General features: G+C 42.6%; 1 protein-coding gene across 1 annotated transcript in view; it reads right to left on the reverse strand.

The window, feature by feature from the left end:
- Window positions 1-19,299: 19,299 nt before the first annotated feature.
- LOC119792533 (BTB/POZ domain-containing protein KCTD16-like) overlaps window positions 19,300-26,786 on the reverse strand; it is a 37,094-nt gene continuing 29,607 nt past the window's right edge. The window contains exon 2 of the mRNA XM_038299201.1: window positions 19,300-20,556. Coding sequence (XP_038155129.1) covers window positions 20,102-20,556 — 455 coding nt within the window. The 3' untranslated portion in view covers window positions 19,300-20,101. The remainder of the gene's footprint in view (window positions 20,557-26,786) is intronic.

Genomic DNA, 26,786 nt, shown 5'->3' on the forward strand with positions numbered 1-26,786 from the left:
GACAATTACAAGAGATGCACCTAGATTTTTTTATTAACTAGATTTAACAAATTGGGGATTGCAAATATGAAGCAATGTTTTTCTATTCCCAGATTTTTCTGGCAACATTTTAGGCAGATGATTGCTTTAGTGAAAGTTTTGAAAGCTTCTTATTCTTTCGCTGAGATTTTTTTCTTATTATTCTTTATTGATTAGCCTAGCAATCTTGATGACAGAGGATTAACAGGTCCTGCAAAGAAATGCCATCTTTGTTCAGAGCAAAATGAAATAAAACATTTGGAGGCCCAGTTGATAAATAGATGCAAGCAGCCTTATTATAAATGTACTTTACCAAAATTGTATGATATCACAACAACAAAAAACTCAAAATGTATTCGTGCACATTGCTTCAGAAGGGGAGTAAATTCAGCATAAGCATTTATTTTCACAATATCACTTGCTCTACACTTTTTGGCTTCTTTTCCGTCCAAACAAAACCAGCGGGACAACCCTTATTCTTTTCCTAGAACATTTCACTTGTTTCTAGTGCTGACTCTTTTATGCAGGGAGGGACCAATATTCAATGAGGATCTGTTTGACTGAGCTCTGGTTAAAAAGGAAAAGTTATAGTTTCATTTGGCTTAAATACTTTTAAATACTACCATTAAACACGGAGGATTTATAATCACATCTCAACAAAACATGTTTCTAGTTAAAAAATCTCACCACATGGGTACATTTGTGATTGGCACTCATTGCTGCTAACACTGAGATACAGAGATTTTGTATAATCTCCTCACCAAACCTGCTCACTGTGCAAAGTGGCAAAATATATATGAATCCCCCTTCAGTTTGGTTGCCAATGGCTATAGAACATGCCTTTTTGTAATGTGACTTATAGTCCAGTGATGCAGAAAGTGATTGGTTTCTAATGGGAAGTTATTAGAAACACTGATCGACATAAAATAAAAAGAAGGGTAAAATGGCTTTAGCAATATTTCTTTTTATAGTCGTGGGCAGTTTTTTTTTTATTGTTATTGTTATGTTGTTTATAAATCTAAATAAGTGAAAAAAGATAAGATGTAATATTGCAATAATCCCAAAATAAAGATGAATATTTCAAGGTATTTAGCATATTTTAATCTGGTGTGCCGATAAGATTCTCCAAAGCTCTAATTCTAAAAACACGTATCTATTGGATAACCTTCGGTGCTAACGGTGAGACTAATTTCATGTCTGTAGCTCCTTTTTCCTGGTGACAAAAACTAAGCTTTCCATTGTTCACTCTATTTCTGATCTACATCAGCTATAATTGCCTCAGAAATTCATTAGGTCATCAAATCAGAACTGTGAAATACACATCTTTTCAAACATAGTTTATTTTGTGTCTTATTGTGTGCCATGAAATCTGAACTATTAACAGGTTATCCAAAAAATAGCAGCAGAGCATGTTCCACATCTCTCCTTAGTGGCTCAGTTTTGCATAATAAAACATTCAGTTTTTTAGCACATGGATATTTACAGCTTTGCAAACATTAAAGACTCTGTCAAAGCACTAGTATCAATGTGTTTTTATCTTTAATGTTCACTCTACCTTGCATAATTATCATTTTTATTCTTATTTTTATCTCTGGTTATAAATAAGAATTGATTAGCCAAGTATTTTAGTCTAAACCTTTACAGAGACCCGTTACATACATCTGGCAAAATTCCAAATGTTAACCTTCTTTTGTGCCTGATGTGATCTTTGGGGAAATATTTATTGAACTGTTCATAATCACAGAGCAACTGTAGCCAGCCAACTGATGCATATGCAGCATGCCCACCATCTGCGTTCGTTTAATCCATGGAAGGATTAATCTGGTGCTCCTCTGGATGGAGAGGTTTCTAGTACCCGTAATATTCTCAAATTGGTAAGTACAGTGTGTAATACCCCAGAACCCCACCCACCCCCCACTGACCCTGGATATGAGATTATAATCAAATTGTGATACAAAAGAAGAATGTTTTTAATGAGTGGAGCTTAGAAATGACAGGCATTAATATAAGCTGCTCATGTAAAGAGGCATTCTGTAACAACATTGGATTTCCTATGGAAGAGAATAGACTGGATTATCCTCAAAGATGTGAGTCACGGTGGTGGGAAGGGAAATCTGTTGCAGTTAGTTTATTCACCACTTAATTTACAACCTTTAAACTATGATTTATTGATAATAAAAAAATCTACTTTGATATCCAATTGGAGAGAATCTAGGGGCTCATCATCTGACATTATTTTGTCATTTACTAGCTAACAGTCAGTGAGGTACATTTATCTAATAATAATAATAATGAATTTTATTTGTCACGCACTTTACATTTGAATTCAAATCTCAAAGTGCTACAGTTCAAAAAGGGAAAATTAAAACAAAGGTTATTATCTATACCAGATTATTTTAAAATATAACTCACCCCAAAGTCGCTATAATTGCTAATTGATTGTATATATGGATGTCTTAAAAACCCAATTGCAGGGTAAATTTTTGACATAATGCAAATATCGTCCAATGGATCATATTAAAAAAGTTTATTCAGGGTTTAAATCGTTTTGGACGCCATAGCCAAGTAAATTTATCTATAAAAGTGACATTTGTAAGCAGTGGAGCCAGTGATTTAGAGCCAAGGGAAGCACTACTGATTGGGATACACAGATTTTGTTCCCAGAGGGATCACAACAACAGGCACAAATAGCTTGAACTTTTTAAATTTTACACTGCACCATAAAACGTTCCTTTAAAAGTACTAAAATTACAACAAAAAAAATCCACGATGAGATTGTCTCCTAAATGTTTGCTTTGGAGCAGTCTACCTCCAGATGTCAGGCTGTCATGCTCTGCAGATGTTTTGAAAGCAAAGTTAAAGACCCACTTGTTTTGTTTCATGATCTAAATTTATTTCATTTATTTAATTTGTCCTTTAATTTCTTTACCACTTGTCTGTGCAAAACTTTGTTAAAAGCACTTTCTAAATCAGGCACCCCCAAACTCGGTCCTCAAGGCCCCCTGTCCTGCAGGTTTTAGAGGTTTCTCTGCTTCAGCACAGCTGGTTATAATGATTGCAGTAGACCAAAAGCCTGTTAATCAGCTTTCAATTAAAATCAGCTGTGCTGGAGCAAGGAAACCTCTAAAACCTGCAGGACAGGGGGCCTTGAGGACCGAGTTTGGGGATGCCTGTAATCTAAATAATTTTGCTGAACATGTTGGAAATGTACAAGTACTTTAAAGTAAACCTTTGTGGCAACCTGACACAAATATTAGACCAACATGTAGGTAGGATGTAAAAAAAAAAAAAAAAACTACAATCAACTAAATGTAACATTAGGTGTGAGTCGCCAGAACCTAACTGTTTTATGTTTAGAAGTCCTTCTCCTGAAGCTGGCAGCTTCAAAGGAAGAAGTCATCTAAAAGGCCTGACCTATGGCGACCGACTGGTGCAAAATCCCTATAAATGACAAAACTGCAAACAAAAAAATCCTGCTATCAATAAAAATAGGAGCAAAAACCAATCAACAAAGCAAATGCAAACAAAAAATCCAGCAAGTTTAAAAAAAATCCTGCAATCATAGAAATAAAATGATGCAAATAACAAAAACAGAAAGTGCTTCAAACCACTAGAGGGAGCTGAACAAAGAAGAAAAACAGCCATTCAGGGGCAGTTGGAAAATTTGTAACCACATGCCATTAGTCAATCCCAGAATCTAAAAAATCTATTAGAGACGATAAAACACTATATCCAAGTTCAAACGGCTTCACATGCAAGCTCACTTAGAAGCTCATCTTACACTTATGAAGAAAAGCAAATTTCTTTAAAGAAAATCTCGAAAGTGTCAAGGCTCAGAACTGAGGACCCAGAAATTGAGGCAGACAGATGTGATTCACAAAAAGACTAAAGACTGCAGAACTGGCTGATGAGCAGACCCAAGCAAAAACAAGGCAGGCAGGAGTTCACAGAAGATGAAGCCCAAGCCGGTGTCGAAGAGGTTAACAGGAGTCCAGACCCGAAGCTCAGAAATCCGAAGGGGTACCGAGGGGAAATCCTAGTCGAAGTCAGGAGGCAGATCTCCTTGATCTCTTGCTTCTGTCTCCTTGAACCCCAATTGGCCTCGGCAGATGGCCGCTCACACTGAGCCTGGTTCTGATGGAGGTTTCTTCCTGTTAAAAGGGAACTTTTCCTCTCCACTGTCGCTACAAGCATTCTTAGTGTGAGGGATTGTATTTGAGTCAATGAGTCAATGCAATCAACTGGTTTTCCTTAGATAGAAAACTTTGAATCAATTTGATTGGATGATCTGGTTGAACTGTAAAGTGCCTTGAGATGACTTGTGTTGTGAATTTGGCCCTATATAAATAAACTGAATTGAAATTGAATTGAAATTGAAGATCCTGGTTCAAATCACAGGCAGAAAACTGCAGGAATCCAATGACAGGTCAGGCAAACCAATGAAACAGAAGTGGGAGCAGTTGGATAAGAACAGTGAACAGTGATGAGAAAACTGGGTGGAGCAAGGCAGGTGGATGGAATAAACCATTAAGCTAGTCATCAGTGCCAAGATCATGACAGAAAGGTTTTTTTCAAAACTGAACCAGCACCATTATGTTAACTTTAATACTGAGAGGATTTCTTTATACAGCAAGAACTTAGTAATGGATGCAGAGAAGGATATCCCCCGAAGCTCTCGTTAAAAGGCATGAGAGAAATTAGCCACCATCAGGGTCTTTATCATGATTATACAGTAAAACGGGGAACACAGAAGGAAAAGTGCTCTGAACTTATTAGATGGTGTTTTATAAAGCAGAGACACCCCAGGCTCTGGTTGAGGCATGCGAAGATAATTGGGCAGCGCTGAGAAAATGTTGGTTAGAATTAAGACAACGTTTTCCTGCTGATTATTTAATAAGGCGACACAGAAGCTGGAAAAAGCAGATTTATTGCTGCAAGTACAGTTAAATTGCTTCTTTTGTTTCATAAAATCTAAGTGCAACCTTTTTTTAATCAGACTATAAATACCTTTCCGTTATGATTTATTGATTCCTAACAGATTGGCTTTATATTAAGTGGGGTCTTGTCTCTTTTCCCATAATGCAGTTACTGTTTAACTGTCCTGCTGTGTTCAGCGTCTGATATAACTCCTTGCAGACAATCACTGTTTATTTTCCAGATTTATGATGCAGTGTCCTCCAGTATTTCATCACCTGCAATTTACTCTGCCCTCCTCTTTTGATTTATATTACCCAGCGGCCACGCAGCTCACACCGCAGTGCCTTAGTGTAGCGGAGCAGTAGCCCTTGGAGCTGATTTATGAGTGATAGCATTTCCGGTCAGAACATCTCAATTGAGCCTGGATATTGTTCAGGGAAGTCCTTGAGAAAGGGATAAGGTAATGAGGGGGAAATGACAAGTGGAAGACACTTTGGCAATAAATGTTGCATTGGCCATGTACACCTTTGCCAAAGCTGTGGAGCTTCAAGATCATTTGGTCGACCTAAAAGAAGCTGCCATGTGGATCCTCCTCATTATTTTTTGCAACCCTAATCCACTGGTGAGTCATTTGCCACATAGGGAGCTCAGGTAAGCCTGAGTAAGCAAGCACTTCGATCGCTCTTGCTCTGCCCTCCAAGGATCTCTGCATATTCTGCCTCATTAGAACTTCTACAGCAGGTTGTAAAACTTTAAATATGGAAATAGGAACATAAAATATCTAAAACTGTACTGAACTGCACTGGTAACTCAAACAGCAGCTATGATACTGACAGTGTCTGTCTAAATAGCTTAATGACTGCCTGTACATCGTTGGACCTCAGTGCTGGCGCCGCAGCAAAGAGCCCAGGGAGGAAACAGATCTGGCGCCGAAGAACAGCCTAAGTAGACTAACAATGGACTGGATACCTACTGCAGTCAGCATATATTGACTGACACCTGTCACTGAGAAACTTGTGCATGCCTGTGCAAATAAAGGCTTGCAAAAAGTATTCCTACCCTTTAAGGTTACATATAGGCACAAACAATAAACCAAACAGAAGGGATAAATAAAAATAAAATGGAGAATAAATAACACATGGTGCTTCTCACTGACCACCCCACCCTTAAACTTTGCCTCGGTGTTTGGAAAAACAAATTCCTACTGTTTACTGTGAGCAAAGCTTGGACTTTATCCAGCCTTGTTCCAGCTGCTTTAACCAATTTAGATAATTCCATGACTAAATATATGGGTGAGCTAAGGCTTGTAGTTATTGTATGAAAGCCATGTGTTTGACCAAAAAACACATCTGCTTTACTTGACTTTTTTAAATATATTTTTTTACCCTTTTTAGTTGTTTTCTAAGAGAAATTTACAGTTCAAACAAAACAGGAAGTCATGAATTATTTAAAAAAATCTATTTACAAAACTAAGGTGCATTCTAAAACCACATTCAATTTAAAGAATTGTTAGTCAAGAAAGTTATTTAAATATTTTCAATTTAAAATTGGATCTAATTAATTGAAACTTTCTATAACATTTTGCTACCAAAAAAAAAATCTTTCTAAGATGTACAGCAATATAAAAACTGTATGTCATTGCTTTCCCATACAAAGGATCTCTTCATCCAATAATTTAAAATATATGTCTCCCCCCCCCCCCTTTTTTCCCCTGTTGTTTTAGTTTAAGACTTAAGGATATTTATCTAAATAATGAACCATTATAACCATTATATGTTTTTTCTGTGTTTGTGTCCCTTCCTCCACCAGGAGGCGCCTGGTTCTGGTCCGCCTCCCTACACACCTGCTGTGAGTTTCCTCATTAACGGAGCGCTCTTAAGCTGCTGACTGCCACTACCTTGACGCCAGAGTTTTTGCCAGTTTTGGGTACTCTAGCTAAGCTGAGTTTTGCTGAGTCAAACTAAGTTCTTGTGAACCTGAGTTTTAATCTTGTTTTTTGTCTTTGCCTCTGGGCAGGAAGTCATCCTGCAAACTGGAGGTTTGAATCAACTTTTCCTCAAGAGATCGTTTGAGCTTTACACTGAGCAAGGGATTAATCTCCACTAAGGCCCGTTCAAGTACCGCAGGAAATCTGAGTGGCAGTCAGCTTCCCCGTTCACCTACAGTCGCATTCTGGGTAAACCCTGTCCGCCCTCCACCGAATCAGACAAACACTGGAACTACCGCACACAGACTGGAGTCAAAGTGTCAACAACTTCTCTAGAAACGTGAGTCAGCAATCTGTTTCTCCTTTTCAAGTTCGAGAATCAAATTTCCCACCGAGCCTGAACTGAACAGGTGTCTTCCCCTCACCTTTCAGTTCCAGTTGAGCAGTGTTCAGAGCAACACTGGATTCTTCACAATCTCCTAAATAATCCTGTTAAACTTTTTCCCTGGTCTTGCTGTATTGGTTTACTGCTTTTGGGTTAGTTCTTAGTTAAAATCATGACAAGAACACAGATTTTTGAACACCTCACAGTGATGGATTAAATTGTTATTCATTTTCATCATTCATTTAAAAAAATACTGAATTATCCCTTTAGGCATCTAAAAGGAAACTTCCAGAATGATTTGTAGTTTTGCTTTAATTTTCAGATTACATAAACTGATTTTACAAAGCTAAGCATATTTTTTTCTAAGTTTCCCCTCTAGTATTTCACAGGGGTTATAGAACAGATTTCCTACCCCGTTTTGTCACTTCTGTGCTTCGTTGGCTTTAAAATATGCTCCCCTGATAATTTCCCACACTTGAAGTGGCAGAATAAGGCCAGATTGAGACCCTAAATGTGCTCCTTAGACTCCCATTCTGTCTAAGTGTGTCACTGTAGGCTCTGGAACCACATGCAGAGTGAATGTGGATTTAGCATAATCAAAACATGCAGCAGACCTTCACAAAAAAGGGAAAAAACTGTAAATTTCACAACCATAAAAATATATAACTTGATATGGAATACTGATTTTAAGAACATCTATATACAAATATAGCTCAAGAGTGGTGATATTTCTTTTTAGCAGTCGGTTTGAACAGGTGTTTAAAATGTCAAGAGAACAACTGCCTTTGATCGCTTTTCCCTTTTTAGGCATGATATTCTTTATTTAAACAACACTGCACCACAGTATGGGAATTCCCTTTTTCTTCCAACCCCAGTGGAGAAATATGTGAATCATAGAAATATGAACAGGAGATTTTAAACATCCGAGCTTCAAACATTTTTGCTCTCTACCCAAGAGCTTCTGAAAAACAGAAGTCACTCATCTAAAATTAGACGAGCGAGCAGTGAGATATGTTCTGGATATTTTGGGATACAGTACATGCAACTAGACCTGTCCCAGTAAAGGCGCTAGAGGATAGAGATAACATGCATAATTACCTGTCCTGCATGTGGGGATAGGGACACACATCTGTTTGAAAAAAGTAGGACAGCAAAAAAAATTCAATTCTTTCTTTAGAAATGTTTGCAAAAATCATGTCTGAAATCAATTGTTTTTATAAGTTAAGGATCTAATTACACTTAAACATAAAAAAAATAATCTTTTTTTTTCTTAGAAATAAACCAAAATACCAATTTGCATACGGAAAAGTTAAAACACCTTTAGCCATACAGTAGATTTTGACTGCGGTCTGGTAAGTTTCCCGCACTTCTCACATCCTGCATACAGATATTTTAGAGATGTCCTCTTAAAGCATGTCAGTCTGATTAGGACCTGGGCTTTGACCTGGCCAAGGGCTTTTCCCTCCCAGTCACTCCTTTGTGGATGTACCTGAATGTTCCGGGTCATTAAAATTTTGCAGGGTTCACATCTGCTTCTTCTTCATTCTTTCACAGATTGCCTTTTACAGATTGCGAGACACATGGTCAAATTTATGGTGGACTCCATATGGCCTAAGGCATTTTCCCTCCCAACTCTTAAAACATTGATGCTTGGTCAAGCCCTTTGCGTGGCAGATACTGACGTGACGGGGTATCCCTCGCATCATTAATTGATGCACAGGGTGTGTAAGAGGTCATGGCTCTAGTGTATTCATCCATTATTCTATCCCCTAATCCTTAAATAATCTTAGTATACATGTAACTATACAACACTTAAACTACCAGCAACAGCTTTTACTGTATAGATTAAAACATTTGTCATAGGTCAATTGAGTGTCTCCTGACACATTATCAGTAACCTCTCATGCACCCTGTTTGCCAATATATGACAAGAGGGGTACCCAAGCAGGCTTTTAGCTGGGAATATTTCATGGGGTGTACAGCTTGGTGTTTCACATCTTTAGGCTTTGTGCGGCGCAGTAAATTTTTTTAATTATTTTTTTTTTTTGAGACTCTGAAACGCTATTTCCTGCATTTTGGTGGAATGCAGCTAACTTTTTGTCTTTAGTACAACACTATACTTTTGTCCTGATTATGGGAAGCATGTCTGCTTGACTAGAGGTGGAAATTACATAAGTAAGAAAAGCCAGAACTGCCAGGTATATCTTGGTTTTTACATAATCAACAAGTTGAACAATAGTGACAAACTGACGCAGTCTTCAACATTATCTGCAAATCAACAGAGGAGAAAGTGCCAAGACTGCTTTCTCCTCTTGGTTTGCAAAGTGCCAGAACTGTCTACTCTGTAAAGAAAGTTCAGCTGACACTGAAACTAATTGTGAAACTTGATTGTCAAGTTTTTTAATGTTTCTTAAGGGAAAAGTCCTGTCAGCAAGGAAATTTGTTATTTCCTCCCTTCCAATTCACAACAAGTTTGTCGTTCAATTGCCACCTTGAAGAGGGAGGATTTGCCATCAAACTTCTGGCCAGAGAAAAAATATGTAGCCAACATTTTCGAAGAAGGATTTTTTTTCAAGATGACCTGGATAATAACGCTTTGTGACAAACACCAGATAGAGCGTTGGGACTTGCTAAACAGCCAATACCGCACCGTGACGTCACAAACCGGTAGGTGGCAGTAGTGCTCTTTGACAAACATGGATGCCTCCACTAAAGCACATTCAAATCAAAGTTACTCTTAATTACAAACACTTATCATTTATTGAACATTATGTAATAATATTTAAAGTACAGATCAGAAGTTTGAATTCTGAATAGGACTGGACTTTTCCTTTAATATATTTTATAAATGTAACCAGATGTGTTACACAAGCAGGTGTGTTGTACCGAAGGGCAGTTATACCGGTTGTAAATCTTCAAAGGGCAAAATTAGAGCACTGCCAAATGCTGACTGTTAGCAGGTCGACCCAAAACACACGTTAACCTGGTATTTTCAGTGGGAAAGAGGCTTCAGTGAGCAAGGTGTGCTCTCAAACTGAACTTGTTAGAATGGCCAAAACGTGGCATGATGGCAGCTGGTTTAATTTTTTTCTCTTAACATTGAGATTATTTTGCATACATGCTTACACTCATATTCATCTTATTATCCAGGACTGAGCTGCAGAGGCAGCAGTCTTAACAGAGACTCCCAATCTTCCCTCTCTCCAGACAGCTCTTCAAAGTCTGGTTGGGGAAGCTAGAGAGACTTGGTCCCTCCAGCTTTGTCCCCAGAGCCTCGTCCCCGTAAGACCTTCCAAGAATGGTTTCAAGTGTGCATCTGACACCTCTTAATGTGGAGAGAGAGCGGATCTACTCAAAGCTACCCTGCAAAGAAAACTAATTTCAACCACTTGTATCCATGCTCTCATTCTTTTAGTCATGATCAGAGAGTTCATGAACCAAGGTGAGTGTAGGAATGTTGACCAAATGGTAAAGCACAAAATTTGCCTTTGGGGGTTTTAGTTCAAGGTCACTGATCCAAGGTTTAGGCAGGGCATTCCTGTCTGGTGTAATTGTGTGTGCAGTAAGTGCTCTTTTCGTCAGAGGAGATCTCCTGGAGTTTGGTTTTGATAGCCAACGGGTAGCACACCCGCTTCCAATCTCCTCATCTAATACTGAAGTTTAAGGGAGATTCAGACACCATTTTTTGCCTGATACGCAGCCTTACTGGTAGAGTTCCAAATACATCATACCGTCTGCTTGTTGTGATCTCTGATAACTCTGATGTAAGCTTCTCTTTTTATGAGTTTAATCCCCTGGTGTTTATGCCTTCAAGTTTAACCCTGTCTGTTAATTTAGAGTCCACTAAAGCCTGCGAGAATCCTTCAAGTCCAAAGTCTCTTGGACTCTTTCCATCGTGGATGTTCACAGCTCCATTGTCTCCATTGTTAGAGGGATGGCAGCCATCTGCCTGCCATCCCTCCAGCTATACCAAGCCAAATGCCATTCTGGACTCCATGAATCACTCCCAGCTTAGGCTGTTCTGGAATCCCTCCTGGATTCTCACATGCTCCCTTTAGGACATGTCTATAAACTCCAAGTGCCGAAATCCAGTAATGTACCCATTAAGATCTCCTCTATAACCTTACCATTCCTCTTTTCTGCCCAGATGCGAGACAAGCAGAGTTACCTGAGCCTCCCGAGTTTATCCTATTTGTTCTTGCTGTAAAAATATATTGTTTCCTCTCATAGGATTTGAGTCTAATTCTGTATGTAGGTCAAAGCTCCCTAAAGCCTCGACAATTCCTCTTAACCCCTTATTAAATGCTGAGTAATGGTGTTGTAATCATGTGCACTCAAGCTATTATACATTTGTGTTATGCTCATTTCAAAAGTAGAATTAAAGGCATTTTCCTTATCATATCTTACTTGCTTATCTTTTTAATATTGTTTGAATTGATATTAGGGATCTACACGTCCACATTTTTTTTTAAAATACTTTTCTATTCGCATTGTGTCGGATGCTGCAGAAATGGCAGCACTCATTCCCTTCGATAGGAGCCAGAAAAGAAGATTTTTTTTTAGTCAAACCCTCTTCAATGCAAGGTCTAATCCTCAAATGAAATCCTATTTACTTGGGTTTACTGCATGCTCCCATTGATTCAGGTCTAATTGAGTTTTTTTTCTCTCTAATTGCCTAATATCAGATAAACAGGGTAATGCTTTCACTCCTTTCTATTAGTGGGCTGTAATCATGCTGTCAGAGCAGTGTCACTGTAAAGACATCTGCTGTGTGCTGAAAGGCCTTCAAGCAGATAACTGAGGGCAATGAGCAGTGACGGTGATGCTTTTTGAAAGTAGATTTTCTCTTGCTTCCCATCCTCAAGGAGGTTGTTGGTAATCGACCGCTTATAAAGACTGCAGGCATTGATCTAAGAGGAAGGCAGAGAGCCCAAATGGATAAGTTCAGGTGGTTCTTTGCTACTGGTCAGCAATGTCATATAAGTCAAGACAAACCACATCTGGCTGCTCTGAAATTTTCAAATTAGATATGTAAATCTAAATGTATTGATTGCAGCATTAGATGGCAGCAGAGAGGATGTTATACTTTCTGGTGTGGAGAGACATTGATTTTCTTCATGGACTAATAGGAGAAAACTTTTTTTTTTTACTGTGATTTAATGATCCAGATTAATTGGATTCTCTCTCTCCTCATTGCTGCCCCACTGCCAAAGGAATGGTACTTTTAATCACTAGGATCAAAGAGCAGTTTTTTACCATAAAATTTGTGACATCATCAGCATATTTTGTTCCACCATCCAATGGGTTTTGAAAATGTACTAGTCCTGTTTAGTTTCAGGTATTTGTCGTGTAAAAACATAATTTGTTTAAAAACCTTTTTCACAAATGATTGAAGTACTATCCTTTCCAAAATGGCGGGTAAAAAAAGTAAAAGTGAAATGGAGAACCTGCAATACCTTCACCGTACTGTGAAAGTGCTTCAGCTAACACTGATGATCACGCCTTGGGTCATTTTTAGCTTTCACTCTTATTCAGTAGGAGTCTGTCAGCATCTCTAGATCTGCCTGTGAAGACATCTTACGTTCACAAATAGGGGTGTGGGAAATAATCGTTTTGGCATTATATCGTGATATTCGGCTGCCCAATATAATATTGATCTTTCACTTCTTAGTACCGATTTAAAAAAATGGTTACATAAAACATTGATGGGAAAATGGGCTACCTCTGCACCACCACTCTGGCAGAAAGCGCTGTGGAGCCCTTTAACTGTGCGTGCAGCACCAAATCTGTATTTGAAGCAGTCACAGTGGAAGAAAACCCCAAACAACATGGATAATAATACCTAATCAATATTTTCTGATGAAAATATACAGCACTTGCTGTTTTATCTCATCATTTGATTTTGATAGGTGGGGAAAATATGGCAATATATAGTGATACTGCAATATTGTGATAATATCGTATTGTGACCCAAGTATCGCGACATGTATCTGTTGGGAGCTGGAGAAGTTCCACCTTTCTCCAGCAGAATCCGCCGTGGATCCTTCTGAGTGAGCCTCCTGCACAGCTGCAGCCCATCAGGATCATCAGAGGATCCACTATATAAGCTGTCTTCAGACCTTGCCTCAACGCCGCAGTGTTGATCCAGTTGGTCAGCGCCTAAGCCTAGATCCTCAGTGTAACTTTGTGACTTTGAATCCAGCCTGGATTCTAACCGTTGTCTCTGTCTTCCAGGAAACCAGTGCCTCCTCTGGGAAGCTCAGGAAGAGCTAACCTGCCGAGCCGACCCTCTGAGCCAAACCTGAAGAATCATAGAGAACTTCCATGCAGCTCGGGACTAAGAGCTGGAAAACCCAAAGCCAAGGTCTGTTCATTCTTAGACGTGAGACGCTGAAGCAGCAAGCGGACTCTGCTGATCTACTCCTCTCCAGATCCAACAGTGACTCTCCCAAAGCTAATCTCAAGAACCCTCAAGGTACAATCAGTAGACTTCTGGAAATCAAGCTCCTGCTTGCAACGCTAACTGAACTGTCTCTCACGCAGACTCCGGTGAACCAGTGTCCAGGCCCGAACCAGAACCAGTACTTTCAGTGTGCTTGTGTCAAAATAAACTTGTTGAACTTTTATTCCTGTGTCCGTCAGTGGTGTTCTGCATACTTGGGTCGCTATTAGTGAACCCATCATGACAGTATCGAATCGCAACACTCATGCCAATACTCACCTCTATTCACAAATTAGTAGGGGCATTATACCTAAACTTCAGATTAAGCTATTTTAATGTACAGCAAAGTAAATCTAGATATAAAAAAAAAGTGAAAAAGTTATATTTTTTGTGACAAATTTGTGAGAGGAAAAACTATATATTGCAAAGATTCATCACACATACAATTAAATATGTCAAAAATTCTGACTTAAATAAATAGTTCTACATCCATATATTAGAGTTCTGTACAAGATACAAATTGGTATTTTAAATAAAAATGTCAGACCTCAAAAGTTACTTTTATACACTCCTTGGTTGGACTTACCTTGAAAGCAAGATTTATCGTTGCAACATTTGTGAATTCACAAACCCCTGAAACTATATCTCTCCGGAAGCCAACAAATTCTTTAGCCATGGTGCAGAAATATTTCAGACCAATGAAATGCAATGATCTGAATGACTTCAATGCATCAATGGGCGGGTGGCTGAAGGAAAACAAACATAGCTGTGCCGGGCTTTAGCTGGAATACTCTTTTTTTTTTTTTCTTTTTTTAAATGAGCAATGGGAAGCGATTTGTGTTTTTTGTGGATAGGAAAGATGCTTGCATGTTACCCTGAACAGGATTTGGTAAGAGTTTGATTTATCAATTAAGTCCACTAGTTGTGAAACAAATCAAGGTTGTGATACATCAGAGCTTCTACTGCTGCTGTGATTGGCTAGAGGCCCAACATGGAAGGCATGTGCCACTTAATTTAGTCAATCAGCATGAAGAATTGTACTGCATGTCTCTCCATTTTGCGAATGCATTCTAAAAGAGGCTTACTACCGTGCAGAATTCAAACTGAACTACTCGTATCAATCTGGCTTAAGCCAGGCTGTGTTTGGAGCTCCGTTTGCGCAAATTACTGTATGAGTTTGGGTTTTAAACAATCATCTCGTGGTTCTGCTGAGATGTTCTGGATGCCCTGGTTGCTTTGATAGAGTTGGACCTTATGTCATCTGCATTACTGCTTATGGTGTGCAAAGTTTACTGGTCTATTCAGCACAGTAAACTGCTTCTGGTACCTTTAGGGTGTTGGCAGGAACCGAGTCCTGCTGGAAACTGAAATAATCATCTTCATAGAGCTTGTCGGCAAAAGGAATCATGAAGTTTCCTTAAATCTCCTGTTAAATGGCTGTGTTGATCGACACCAGCAGATGACACAGCACCTCAAATCAGCTTCACATTGAATCTCCAGCAAAGGCTTCAGGGCCTCCTCCATTTCCATCCTGATTATGGATCTGTGATTTCTATTTAAAATGCAAACTTTACTCTCATCTGAAAATAAAACAGTGGATGACTGAGCAACAGTTGACACATTTGTTGTCCATGCAGCTCATCTGTGCTGGTGGCTTAGGATGACTTCAACCTCTGCCCACTTCTTGTCAGATTCATCACATCCTTGAATAAATTTTGCTTAATAAGGCTGTACTTATCCCAGTTTCTGGTTTACCCTTTCCTTCTGTATTGTTTGATGACTTCTTAAAGAATGACCTTTAGTGACCCCCTCTCGGTTGACGGTGCAATGACTGTTTTCTTTACACCTGTCAAGTCAGCAGTCTTACTTACAATTGCATTGCCTACAGACAGAGACTGAGGCTCAGTAAGTATTTGCTGGTGTTTGAGTCAGTACGACGCTAATTAGCGTATGAGTTTCCTCATATCTAACTTTTCACAACTCTCTGTTTTGTGAATAGTAGTTCGCTCGGTTTATTGGTGCAAATTACAGCTGCTTTTTGGGCATGTAATTAAATCTTTCTTACATTTTTTTCCTGTCATTTTTTTACAAAACCAAAAAGCATTTCTGATAGCTTTAGTTTGCAGTTATGCATTATGTGCTGCATGTATATTTTTCTTAAAACTCAATAATTGCTTTGTGCATTTCTGCATATAGAACAAAAAACCATAAGTCCTGACACAGCTTCTTTTTCCTTGGAACCTCTACCGGAGGACACTTGAGCCCCCATGAGAAGCAGGTCTTCATCTATCATCTCAGGAGCTGTTTTTGGGGGGTTGCGGAGATGCAGCGCCCAATCGGAGCTTCTCACGGATGCAATGTGGGAACACTGCAGAAATCTGCTGGCTAAAAATAGTGCTCTCTGTGTGCTATGTTTTTCTTCCCCTTTCCTTGAAGTCCTCATGAGGATGAAATGCATATTTAAAATGTCAACAAGAGAGGATCTATTCCGCTTCCTTAATGGAGTTAAGAGTTGGTAAGGTCTGGATTAAAGTTCAGAAAAATGTCTTGTTTGCAGAAAACGTAATGACAATAAAATAAAATGCATTTAGCTGAGAACTCATCTATTAATCAGCTGCTTACACTGCTTGAGACATATGCAAGCAAATATATATTCTGTCAGTGAAAACTAAACCCTCTGTGGGCGAAACAAACCTGAGTTAGTGTTACCGACGCCATAAATACAGCAATTTCATCCATGACAAGAAAAAGTATGGCAACCATGGATTATCCTGCATCATCAAATTCAGTTGCAGGCAGAAATTTCACAGCTGGCAGGTCCTTCAAAGTGTGTTGTCAAAATTCCTCTGCAGAGGTGCAAAGAAATAAAGACAGAGCTCTAGAAACGGAGCAGTATGAGCCAAGAAAACTTTACATGCAGAAATAAGAATGAAATGTCCAGCCGTGTCGTTAGATGAAGTAGAGATTTGAAAGCAGGCAGCAGGTACTCCAGGCTGATGAGAAAAGATATTACAATATTTGAATCTGATAGAGGTCAAAGGAGCTGTGAAAAAAATGATGGGGAAGGAGGTGACAATTTCACAGAGATGTGTTTCTGGTTTTCTACAAAAAGAAGAGGCTCCGTGGTTCTCCAAATATCAGAAGACAGACAGTCAGATACTTGCCTTTAAGTCGCATCTGATTGGTCATCATTCTTCAGTGGAATGAGAGCCAAATGTAAAGTCGGAGTGATAAAAAGCTATTTTCTGACAGAAAGAACAAGGAGTTGTAAAGCAGGACCGCAGGGCCCTGATCTCAAGATAATGGAGTCAGCCTGACATTAAACAAAGAGGCAGAAAAACTAAAACTGAGCTGATTTATGCTGTCTTAATGCAAGCAACTTTTTACATTCAGCATTTGTTGTTTTTTATGGAAGCGGAGAGCGGCCGTATTGGATTTTTTTTTTACTTTGTCTTCTCGAAATAACGACATAACTATCTCGTTATCACGGTTAAATCATTCATTTTTTCTCGAGATCAGAGATAATTATCTCGTTATCACTATAAAACAGTTATTGATGTATTGACATAACTAACCTGGATTCCCGGTCCATCCATGCCTGGATGGCGTGTAGTTGTGCAGCTGCAGTACCGCGTGTGCGCAGAAAATCTATTATTTAGTTTCCTTTTTCCTTTCACTCATTGTGAGGTTTTGGTGAATGATTGTATTGCATGGAATACAGTAGAAACAAATCTGACTGTTTTTTTAATGAAAATCTTTAATCTGGACTTATTTTGGGGTTTAATGCATCTATTACCTGTTACAGGCGTAACACCGGCGCTGTTCATAAAACACCCAGTGACAGAACACCGCACAGGTCTGATTGCTAATGAAGAGAATTTAGAATTTAAAATCCTCCTTCTCACATATAAAGCCTTAAATGGCCAAGCTCCATCTGATATCAGAGATCTGATTCTTCCTGATGTTCCTAACAGAGCACTTCGCTCTCAATCTGCAGGTTTACTAGTGGTTCCTAGAATTTCTAAAAATAGAATGGGAGGCAGATCTTTTAGTTATCAGGCTCCTCTCCTGTGGAACCAACTACCAGTTTTAGTCCGTGAGGCAGACACCCTGTCTACTTTTAAGGCTAGGCTTAAAACTTTCCTTTTTGATAAAGCTTATTTTTAGGGTGGCTCAGGTTATCCTGAGCTATCTCTATAGTTATGCTGCTATAGGCTTAGATTTCTGAAGGACATAGGGACCCCCATTTCATCATTCTGCTTCATTCTCTCTCTATTCTCCTATTCTGCAGAATCTGTTAGTTCAATCTCTAATGTTCTGCTCTCTCTGCTTTTCCTCAGAGTAGCTTTGCCTTGTCTGTTCCTGTTTGGCTGTGACGCCATCCTGGAAAGAAACATCAGCTGTGCTGCTTCCACCAACACCCTTGTTTATAGATGTTGGAGATCGGCCTGTTTTCCAGTGTAGTCCTGTTTCTCTGACCGTGACTGAGTGGATGTGCTCTCTTCGTCCTCTGGCATGGGAGTTGGCTCTGAGCTCATCTACCTGGCTGTGTGTTTCCTGGAAGGGGCCGCCTTTTACAGTCACTTTTTGTATCTCTGCTTCTGTCTCCTTGAACCCCAGTCGGCCTCGGCAGATGGCTGCTCACACTGAACCTGGTTCTGCTGGAGGTTTCTTCCTGTTAAAAGGGAGTTTTTCCTCTCCACTGTCGCTACAAGCATGCTTAGTGTGAGGGATTGTATTTGAGTCAATGAGTCAATGCAATCAACTGGTTTTCCTTAGATAGAACACTTTGAATCAATTTGACTGTTTGATCTGGTTGAACTGTAAAGTGCCTTGAGATGACATGGGTTGTGAATTTGGCGCTATATAAATAAACTGAATTGAATTGAATTAATGAATCAGAAGTGGAAGCAAATCACCAAACCAACAATGTCGTCTCGTTACCTAAAAGTTAAACATAGGATTATTTACAGAATTACACACAGGCTGCCAAGACTTATAAATTCTCTCCTGATGTTGTGGTATTGAAGGATGTAATCAGTTTTGTTACACACCAATCATCTCGATATTACAAGAAAACGGCTTTCGTTATCTTTATCTTTATCGTTATCTTCGGCTTTTTTGTTGTCATGTATAAACAAGCAAATGCAACTTCTTACAATGACCTGATGTCCTAATTCTGATGTAGCTGTTGGTGAAATATATGTCCTCCAGAACTTGACAACAATTTTCTAAAAATAAATATTAAACCAAACTGCCTAAATTGTCAGATAAATAGTTTGGGAATGTTAAAAAGGCCTAAAGATTTCAAAAAGCTGCTTTTCTAACTTCCGGTAGACGTTAGCTGTGCTGTAGGTCTAACATTATTCTACAGGCTGTTGTTTCTTTCTGCACTTCAGATCTAAATCTAACAACCTTATTTAAGCATGTCTGTTTATAATAAAAAGGCACTATTCGTTTCCTTTCTTGTGTATACTTAACTTACATCTAAATTAGGTTTCTAAAATCATCAGGTTTGCACCTCCCCTGACAACCATTGAGCCTCTAATTTCTGCCATAATGATATTTGAAACTCTTTTTAAAAAAAAGAAACAAAAAGGGTTCACATAATAAGACAGAATTGTGACCCATTTATTTAGTCTTTTAGCACATTTACAATCAGCAAACCCATAGGTCTCCATTATCATTTGCTCTACCTACACAGAATCTTCTCACCTACACATAATGACAACATCAGACAAAAAGTAGTACAAACAGATGAAGGCAGTGCTTCCCTCAGTACAGTCAGCAGTCAGTCTTGCGCACCAACACCTTTTTTTTTACCTATGAGATAAATTAATAAACTGAGATTTTGTTTGATATTGCATATTTATGCTAAGGGTGAGATAACATGCAGTGCTGTTACCAAAAGCATACTTAATATTGTGTGTGTGTAGGGGGGGTGTATGTGTTCCTGTGTTATCAGTGGAGTATAGTGACAATCCGTTTCTCGCTCACAGCACCATCGGAGTACATCCGCTTTAAAAAGCAGCCATTGTGGGCAGCTGCACATGCAAAATGTGGTTGGATGGTGAAGTAAAACGATGTTTCCCCTGAGGTCGCTTTGTTGTCAGTGATTTTATGACCTGGAGTATAACTTTCTTTCTTCTCTCTACAGAAAAGGATGTTTTGAATAAGTCTGAGTCTGTTTATACTTGTGCATATCGTACACAACACTGTGCAAAGGTTACAGATATATAACACACTGCTTTGTATTTTGTGTGCTTTTTAAATCCAGCCTGGCAGGATAAAATTTTCTGGTACAGTATGTGCTTACAGTGTGGAGTGTATTGACTATGCTCTTTATCGGTAGTGACTTGACACTCTAGCACCATCTCTCTGTCTTTACTTCTTTATTTTCTCACTTTTTTTTTTAGAGTCTGTACTTTCTTAGGAGCTCAGATTGCCACATATACTTCCTCTCTGGGAAGCGGTCAGGAATCCTAATGCGCCGGAAGTCCTGAATGCATTTCTCCAGCTCCTGCTCTGGGGTCATCTTCTCCTTGTGCGCTTTCCTCTTGGCTGCATCTCGCTCCCGCACCCCGAAGGTTCTCACACGGAGCATGTCCGTCTTGCGGCGCATCTCTGCCTGCTGCTGCAGCATGAGGGCTGGGCCTTTGGGCACAGGTCGGTCCAGCGTCTGGATTTTGGACTGACGGCTTACGGGTCCACGGATCACGGTGCCCTGAGGGGAACTGGCCTCTGACTGGGTCTCGGAGCAGGAAGTGGAGAGGTCGTTGAAGGAGGTGCCGCTCTCGCCCTCACGCTCACTTTTGTGGCTCTTGCAGCAGCAGTCACAGTGAGAGGATGACCACCTGGAGGGCCCACCTAAGATAAAATGCACAAAACATTTCTCATTTAAATGCTGAAAAAAGTGTCTATGGAATACTTTTAATATGACTGCTGCATAGAGAAAGTATTCATGCCCATTAAAACATTTGTATTTTAAATGAGGTTGAAAATTAGGTTGTTGTTGTTTTGAAGTTAAAGAAACAAAAAAATCTAAGAAAGAGAACCTACTAAGTATAGCCGCCTACCCAAACTGGCAGACCAAGCAAGGAATATATTAATCTAAAAGGATCTGGATTCTATGATAGTGAGAATGAAGGAAGCCATAAGAAGTTTCATTTGCAATTAGCCACGTTAGGTAGGGGTAAAAGCCAACCTGTGATTCACAAACAGCAGAATTCTTTCTTCTGACTCACAGTTCAGCCAAAGTTTTTCCCTTACATGACTGTAATTACTTCAATTAACCAGTAAGTTTTTTTTTTGGATTGGTTGATTCTTAAAGGATGAGAGATTGAGTGCAATCTTTTACTTGACCCAGTTTTATTTTAGTTAATAAAAAGTCAAAATAAAGATCTTTATACTCCTTAATACAAGCACACATTTAGGTTGTCACTACAGCAATCAAACCCTTCCTGAAAACGCTTACCAGCTTTTTTTTTTCTTACTCTGATTGTTTGACTTTTTACTTTGAAGGGCTACACTGTACATCCAAGATACTGTAATGATGCCAGTTACGCCGAGCTATTGCCGTCAACAGGTTTATTAAGCAAAACGAGCTGTTATTTCTGAGGCCACAGCTCACGCCCCTCACAACATGGCTAGCATATACACCAACAACGATAGCTCTCTAGTTAGCCTTCTCAACCCGCTTAACACTTCCGGTCTTGGAACCGCTGCTCTCCCAGCTCCCCCCCCACGCGAACCAACAGGCCTATCGCATGAGCCAGCAGAGTCAGGCAAAGGAAACACATAAGGAAGGGAACAGAAAACACATAACCATATGGACCCCAATAAAACAAAACACAGAATCATTACACTACCCCCCCACTACAGAGTTCCTCGCCCACGAGGGAACAAACAAAATCATCGAACCGTCTTGGGGCCCTTCTAGCCCGCCGTAGGCGGCCCCCCTGCGATGTTTCAGACTGCACCGCAGGGACGTCACTCGGCAGCAGCTGTGTGGCTTCTTTGGAGGCTGATGGCGATACTGCCACCCCCAACTGATGGTTTCCCAGGGCCTGTGGAGCAGCCCCGCTTCGGTAGGGGGCCAGTCTGTCTCTGTGCAGCGCTAGTTTCCTCCTGTTCAGGGACATCTGCACCCTGTAGACGACCTCCCCCATACGCTCCAACACCCGGCAGGGACCAACCCACTTACTGTCCAACTTTGGGCAGCGGCCCTTCTTCCTCTGGGGGTTGTAAACCCAGACCAGTTCCCCTGGGGTAAAGTGTCGGCCCTTTGCCCTCACATCATAGTTCCTTTTTTGACGCACACCAGCTTCCTCCTGCTGCCTCCGAGCGAACGCGTGTGCCGTCTCCAACCTGTCCTGGATCTTTCTAGCATACTCAGGACCAGCTGGAGCAGCAGGCGCATCCGGGGGGCGCCCGAAAGATAGGTCAGCTGGCGTGCGCAGCTCCCTCCCCAACATGAGGAGCGATGGTGTGCAGGCTGTGGAGTCCTGCACAGCTGAGCGGCATGCCATCAGCACCAGTGGGAGGTGCTCGTCCCAGTCCCGCTGATGCTCCGCTGTGAGAATGGCCAGCTGCTGTCCCAAGGTGCGGTGGAGTCTTTCCACCAGGCCGTCACTCTGGGGACGTAGTGGTGTCGTCCTTGTTTTCTGAATGCCAAGACGGCTGCACATGACAGAAAACACCCGTGACTCAAAATTTCTGCCCTGGTCACTGTGAATAATGTCCGGTACCCCAAACCTGCTAATCAACCCTCCTACCAAGGCATCTGCCACTGTCTCTGCTTCCTGGTCGGGGATGGCATAGGCCTCTGGCCATTTTGTAAAATAGTCAATAGCCGACAGAACATAGCGGTTTCCTTTGTCAGAGCGTGGTAGTGGGCCCATGACATCCACCGCCACCCTCTCCATAGGGGCCCCTACTACGAACTGTTGCAGCTGGGCATGTGACTGGCCTGGAGGTCCCTTCCGGGCTGTGCAGGGGTCACAGTGACGACAGAAGTCCTCTACATCCCTCCTGCACCGACCCCAGTAAAAACCCTGCCGGAGGCGGCGGAGAGTCTTTGTGACCCCAAAATGTCCAGACCCTGCGGTTCCGTGCATCGCTTGCAGGACAACCTCCTGCAGGCCTTTGGGGACTACGATCTGCCATCTCTCCTCTCCTGTGGCAGGCTCCTTCCATGCCCTCTGCAGCACCCCCTCCTCCAGGCGCAGCACCTCAAACTTGGACCACAGGCCTTTGGTTGCTAGCGAAAGCCCGGCAACCTCCTCCCATGGCGGCTTTAGCTGTCTCTCCAACCACTGCACCACGGGCTGGATGTCGGGATCCTGGTCCTGCTGCTGCCTCCAGGTATCGGTGTCCACAGCCTGCAGCTCTCTGCAGGAAACCAAGCCACTCTGACACGATACTGGCTGGCTCAGGTTCAGCTGCTCCTCCTCCAACCTCTCCCTCCGGTCACAGTAACTGCATCCCTCCATAGCGCAGGGCCGCCTGGAGAGAGCGTCAGCATTAGCATGCTTAGTTCCAGCCCTATGGACAACCGTAAAATTGAAGGTTTGCAGCTCTTCCAGCCACCGGGCCACTTGGCCTTCGGGTTCTTTAAAGGACATCAGCCACTGGAGAGCAGAGTGATCGGTCCTTAAAGTGAAAGGCAGGCCGCAGAGGTAGTACTTAAAATGCCGCAGCGAAAGTATCACCGCCAGCAGCTCCCGCCTTGTAACACAGTAACGTTTTTCTGCCTTGTTAAAGGCCCTGCTGAAGTAACCCACCACTCTTTCTCCTTCGGGGCTCACCTGGGCAAGGACGCCCCCGACCCCCAATCCACTTGCATCGGTGTCGAGAATGAAGGGGAGGGTGGGGTCAGCTGGAGCAAGTACTGGGGCTCCAGTCAGAGCCTGCCGCAGGCAGTCGAATGCCCCCTGGCACTGTTCTGTCCACGCATACTCCTGGTTCTTCTGGAGGAGTTGGAAAAGTGGGGCTGCTATGCTTGCAAATCCTCGCACGAACCTCCTGTAATAAGAGGCTAACCCCAGGAAACTCTTAAGATCCCTCTGCGTAGTGGGAATGGGCCAATCTGTCACCATCTTCACTTTCTCCACCATGGTGCTGATGCCCTCTCTCCCAATCTGGTGGCCCAGAAATGTCACCTCCTGCTGCATGAAATGACATTTATCTGGGTTGAGCTTCAGGCCTGCGGCTCTAATTCTTTCCAGCACCCGACGAAGGGAGCCCAAGGCTGCTGCAAAAGAGGTGCCGTGGACCAGTATATCATCCAGATATACTAGACATTCTTGGCGGGGAATGTCAGCCAACACCCGGTCCATCAACCTGGAAAAGGTGGCTGGTGCATTACACAGTCCGAATGAGAGGACTTTGAACTGCCACAGTCCCCGCCCTGTACAAAAAGCAGTCTTTGGTCGGGCACCCTCTGAGAGGGGAACCTGATAATAGCCGCTGCGGAGATCCAGGGAGGAAAACCAGCTGGAACCAGACACCAGATCCAGCGACTCGTCCACCCTAGGCAACGGGTACGAGTCTTTTTTTGTCACCCCGTTCAGCGGCCTGTAGTCCACACAAAGGCGCCACTCCCCATTCTTTTTGGGCACCATGACTACAGCCGCTGCCCAGGGGCTCTCAGACGGCTCAATAATGCCCGTTTGCAACAAACTTAACACGGCCTTGTCACATGCGTCTTGCCGGGCCAGGGGGAGACGACGGGGCCGACATTTAATTGGTGGGGCGTCCCCCGTCAAGATGTCATGCTCCACTAGCTGAGTCCGCCCCACCTGGTCATCGTTTAAGGCAAAGCTGTCTTTAAAGTCCACGAGCAGCTGCCACAGTTGCTTTTGTTGTTGGGTATCCAAACCCCTACAGTTCTCTGCCCAGATCTTCCGCACCACGTCCAGTGATGCATCTTCTGTTGCACCCTGAAGCATTGACTGACAGGCTGTAGGCCCCAGTGAGACTGGATCTGGGACTGTGGAACCGAGCTGGATTAGGGGCCCTTCCTTAAACTTCCATGTCCCCCCTCCCAAGTCCAGCTGGCACCCTGCAGCCCTTAAGAAATCCAGCCCCAAGATACACCTGTCTTGCACCTCTGCTACCCACACTGGATGGGTGATGGATCTGCCCCCCACAGTCACAGTCAATGCCCCCCTCCCTAACATAGGTGCCATGTCCCCGGTAACTGTGCGCAGCTGTACCGTAGTGGGCTGAATCCGGGCCCAGTCCGACACTACATCGGGCCTCACCAGTGTTACTGTGGACCCAGTGTCAATCAGAGCAGTGCAGGAGACTCCTTCCACCGTGACAGGGACGTAGCAAAAGTCGCCGACACATGTGCGGCCAACCACTGGAACCACGGCCACCCCCCTGTGGCAGTCATCCAGTCCTGGGGCCGTTGGGGCCTGGGTTCCCTGACCGCGCTGTCGGAGGCTGTCAGACGGTGATTCAGACGTGGAGGCTACAGCTGGGGTCCGCGACGCCTCCCCTCTGCGGCCCCTGTGTCGTTTCCCTGCTTCCTGGATGCTTTAGGACATCGTCTGAGGAGATGTCCCGGTTGACCACAGCCCCAACACAGGGCAGGGGTTGCAGATGAGCCCTGTGCTGACTGCAGGGAGACTGCTCGAACCAGCTCAGTTAGTTCTGAAACCCACGCAGGCTTCTCCTGGTCCAGTTGTGTCGGTTTTGCAGCCCTGCAAGCTGGAGGTTGTCCGCTCTGATCACCTCCTGCAGTTGCTCCACAGAGGCACTACCTCTCCATTGCTAAATCTAGCGCCTCCTGTAGGGAGGCTGGGTGTATGAGCTGAACTTGCATCCGTAGCTCCGGGGGAGACAGAGCTCGAATAAACTGATCCTTTGCCAGTTCATTCTGTACACTTGAGGGCATGTGTGCATACGCTCTGCGTGTAAGGCTCTCAATGTCATTAGCTAACACTCGCAGAGGTTCACCTGCCAGCCTGTTCCTGGTGGACAGTTTATTTTTAAAGACATCAGGCTGTACACATTGTCCAAACCGCCTCTTTAGTGCTCCAACCAAAGCATTGTAGTCCTTCCTGTCCTCCGACCCCAACAGCAACAGGCAATCCAGTGCATCATCTTGTAAGCAGAGAGCTAGCTGCAAAGCTTTATGCTCTAATGTCCATCTTCCTGCCTGAGCCAGCAGTTCAAACTGCGCATGGAAGGCCTCCCAGTTCGACCTACCGGTGTACTTGGGCGTTTTCAGCGGTACAGCAATGTTATGTTCGCCGCCGTCATTATTTCCGCCGCCCCCGCCATAATATCCGGCGTAGTCTTCCGCCGGTGCCGACAGCGTTGCAGGCCGCGGTTTCCCGCCGGCAGCCAGGCCCGCTTCAGCAGCCATCCCGACTGTGAAACCACGCAGAGAAGCTCTTGCTCTATCCAGCCTTTGCAGCTCCGCGTTCCAAGCCTCACCTTCTTCTTCCCCTTCTGTCTTGAGTCCAATGTTGGAAAACGCGCCGTCCATGACGCTAACGTAGCGGCTAACGGTGCTAGCGCGCAGAAACAACTCACAGTCCCGTAGTTCCGGTCACGTATGGTTTACTTCTGACACCAGTGTAATGATGCCAGTTACGCCGAGCTATTGCCGTCAACAGGTTTATTAAGCAAAACGAGCTGTTATTTCTGAGGCCACAGCTCACGCCCCTCACAACATGGCTAGCATATACACCAACAACGATAGCTCTCTAGTTAGCCTTCTCAACCCGCTTAACACTTCCGGTCTTGGAACCGCTGCTCTCCCAGCTCCCCCCCCACGCGAACCAACAGGCCTATCGCATGAGCCAGCAGAGTCAGGCAAAGGAAACACATAAGGAAGGGAACAGAAAACACATAACCATATGGACCCCAATAAAACAAAACACAGAATCATTACAATACTATGTGTGGTGGGGGACAAACCTCACACTAACTACACTGGTATCATGATGATACCCGATACCTGGCTGTACAGTATTGGCCGATACCGATACCATAATAATGTAAAATAATTGCCATCATAGCTTTGTCAAGCTGCTGCCTACCTTTGTGAAGCAGGAAAAAATCTAATACAAAGTGAATCCAGT

This window comes from Cyprinodon tularosa, unplaced genomic scaffold (genome assembly GCF_016077235.1).
Source record: "Cyprinodon tularosa strain WSP-4 unplaced genomic scaffold, ASM1607723v1 ctg42, whole genome shotgun sequence".
NCBI classification, from domain to species: Eukaryota; Metazoa; Chordata; class Actinopteri; order Cyprinodontiformes; family Cyprinodontidae; genus Cyprinodon; species Cyprinodon tularosa.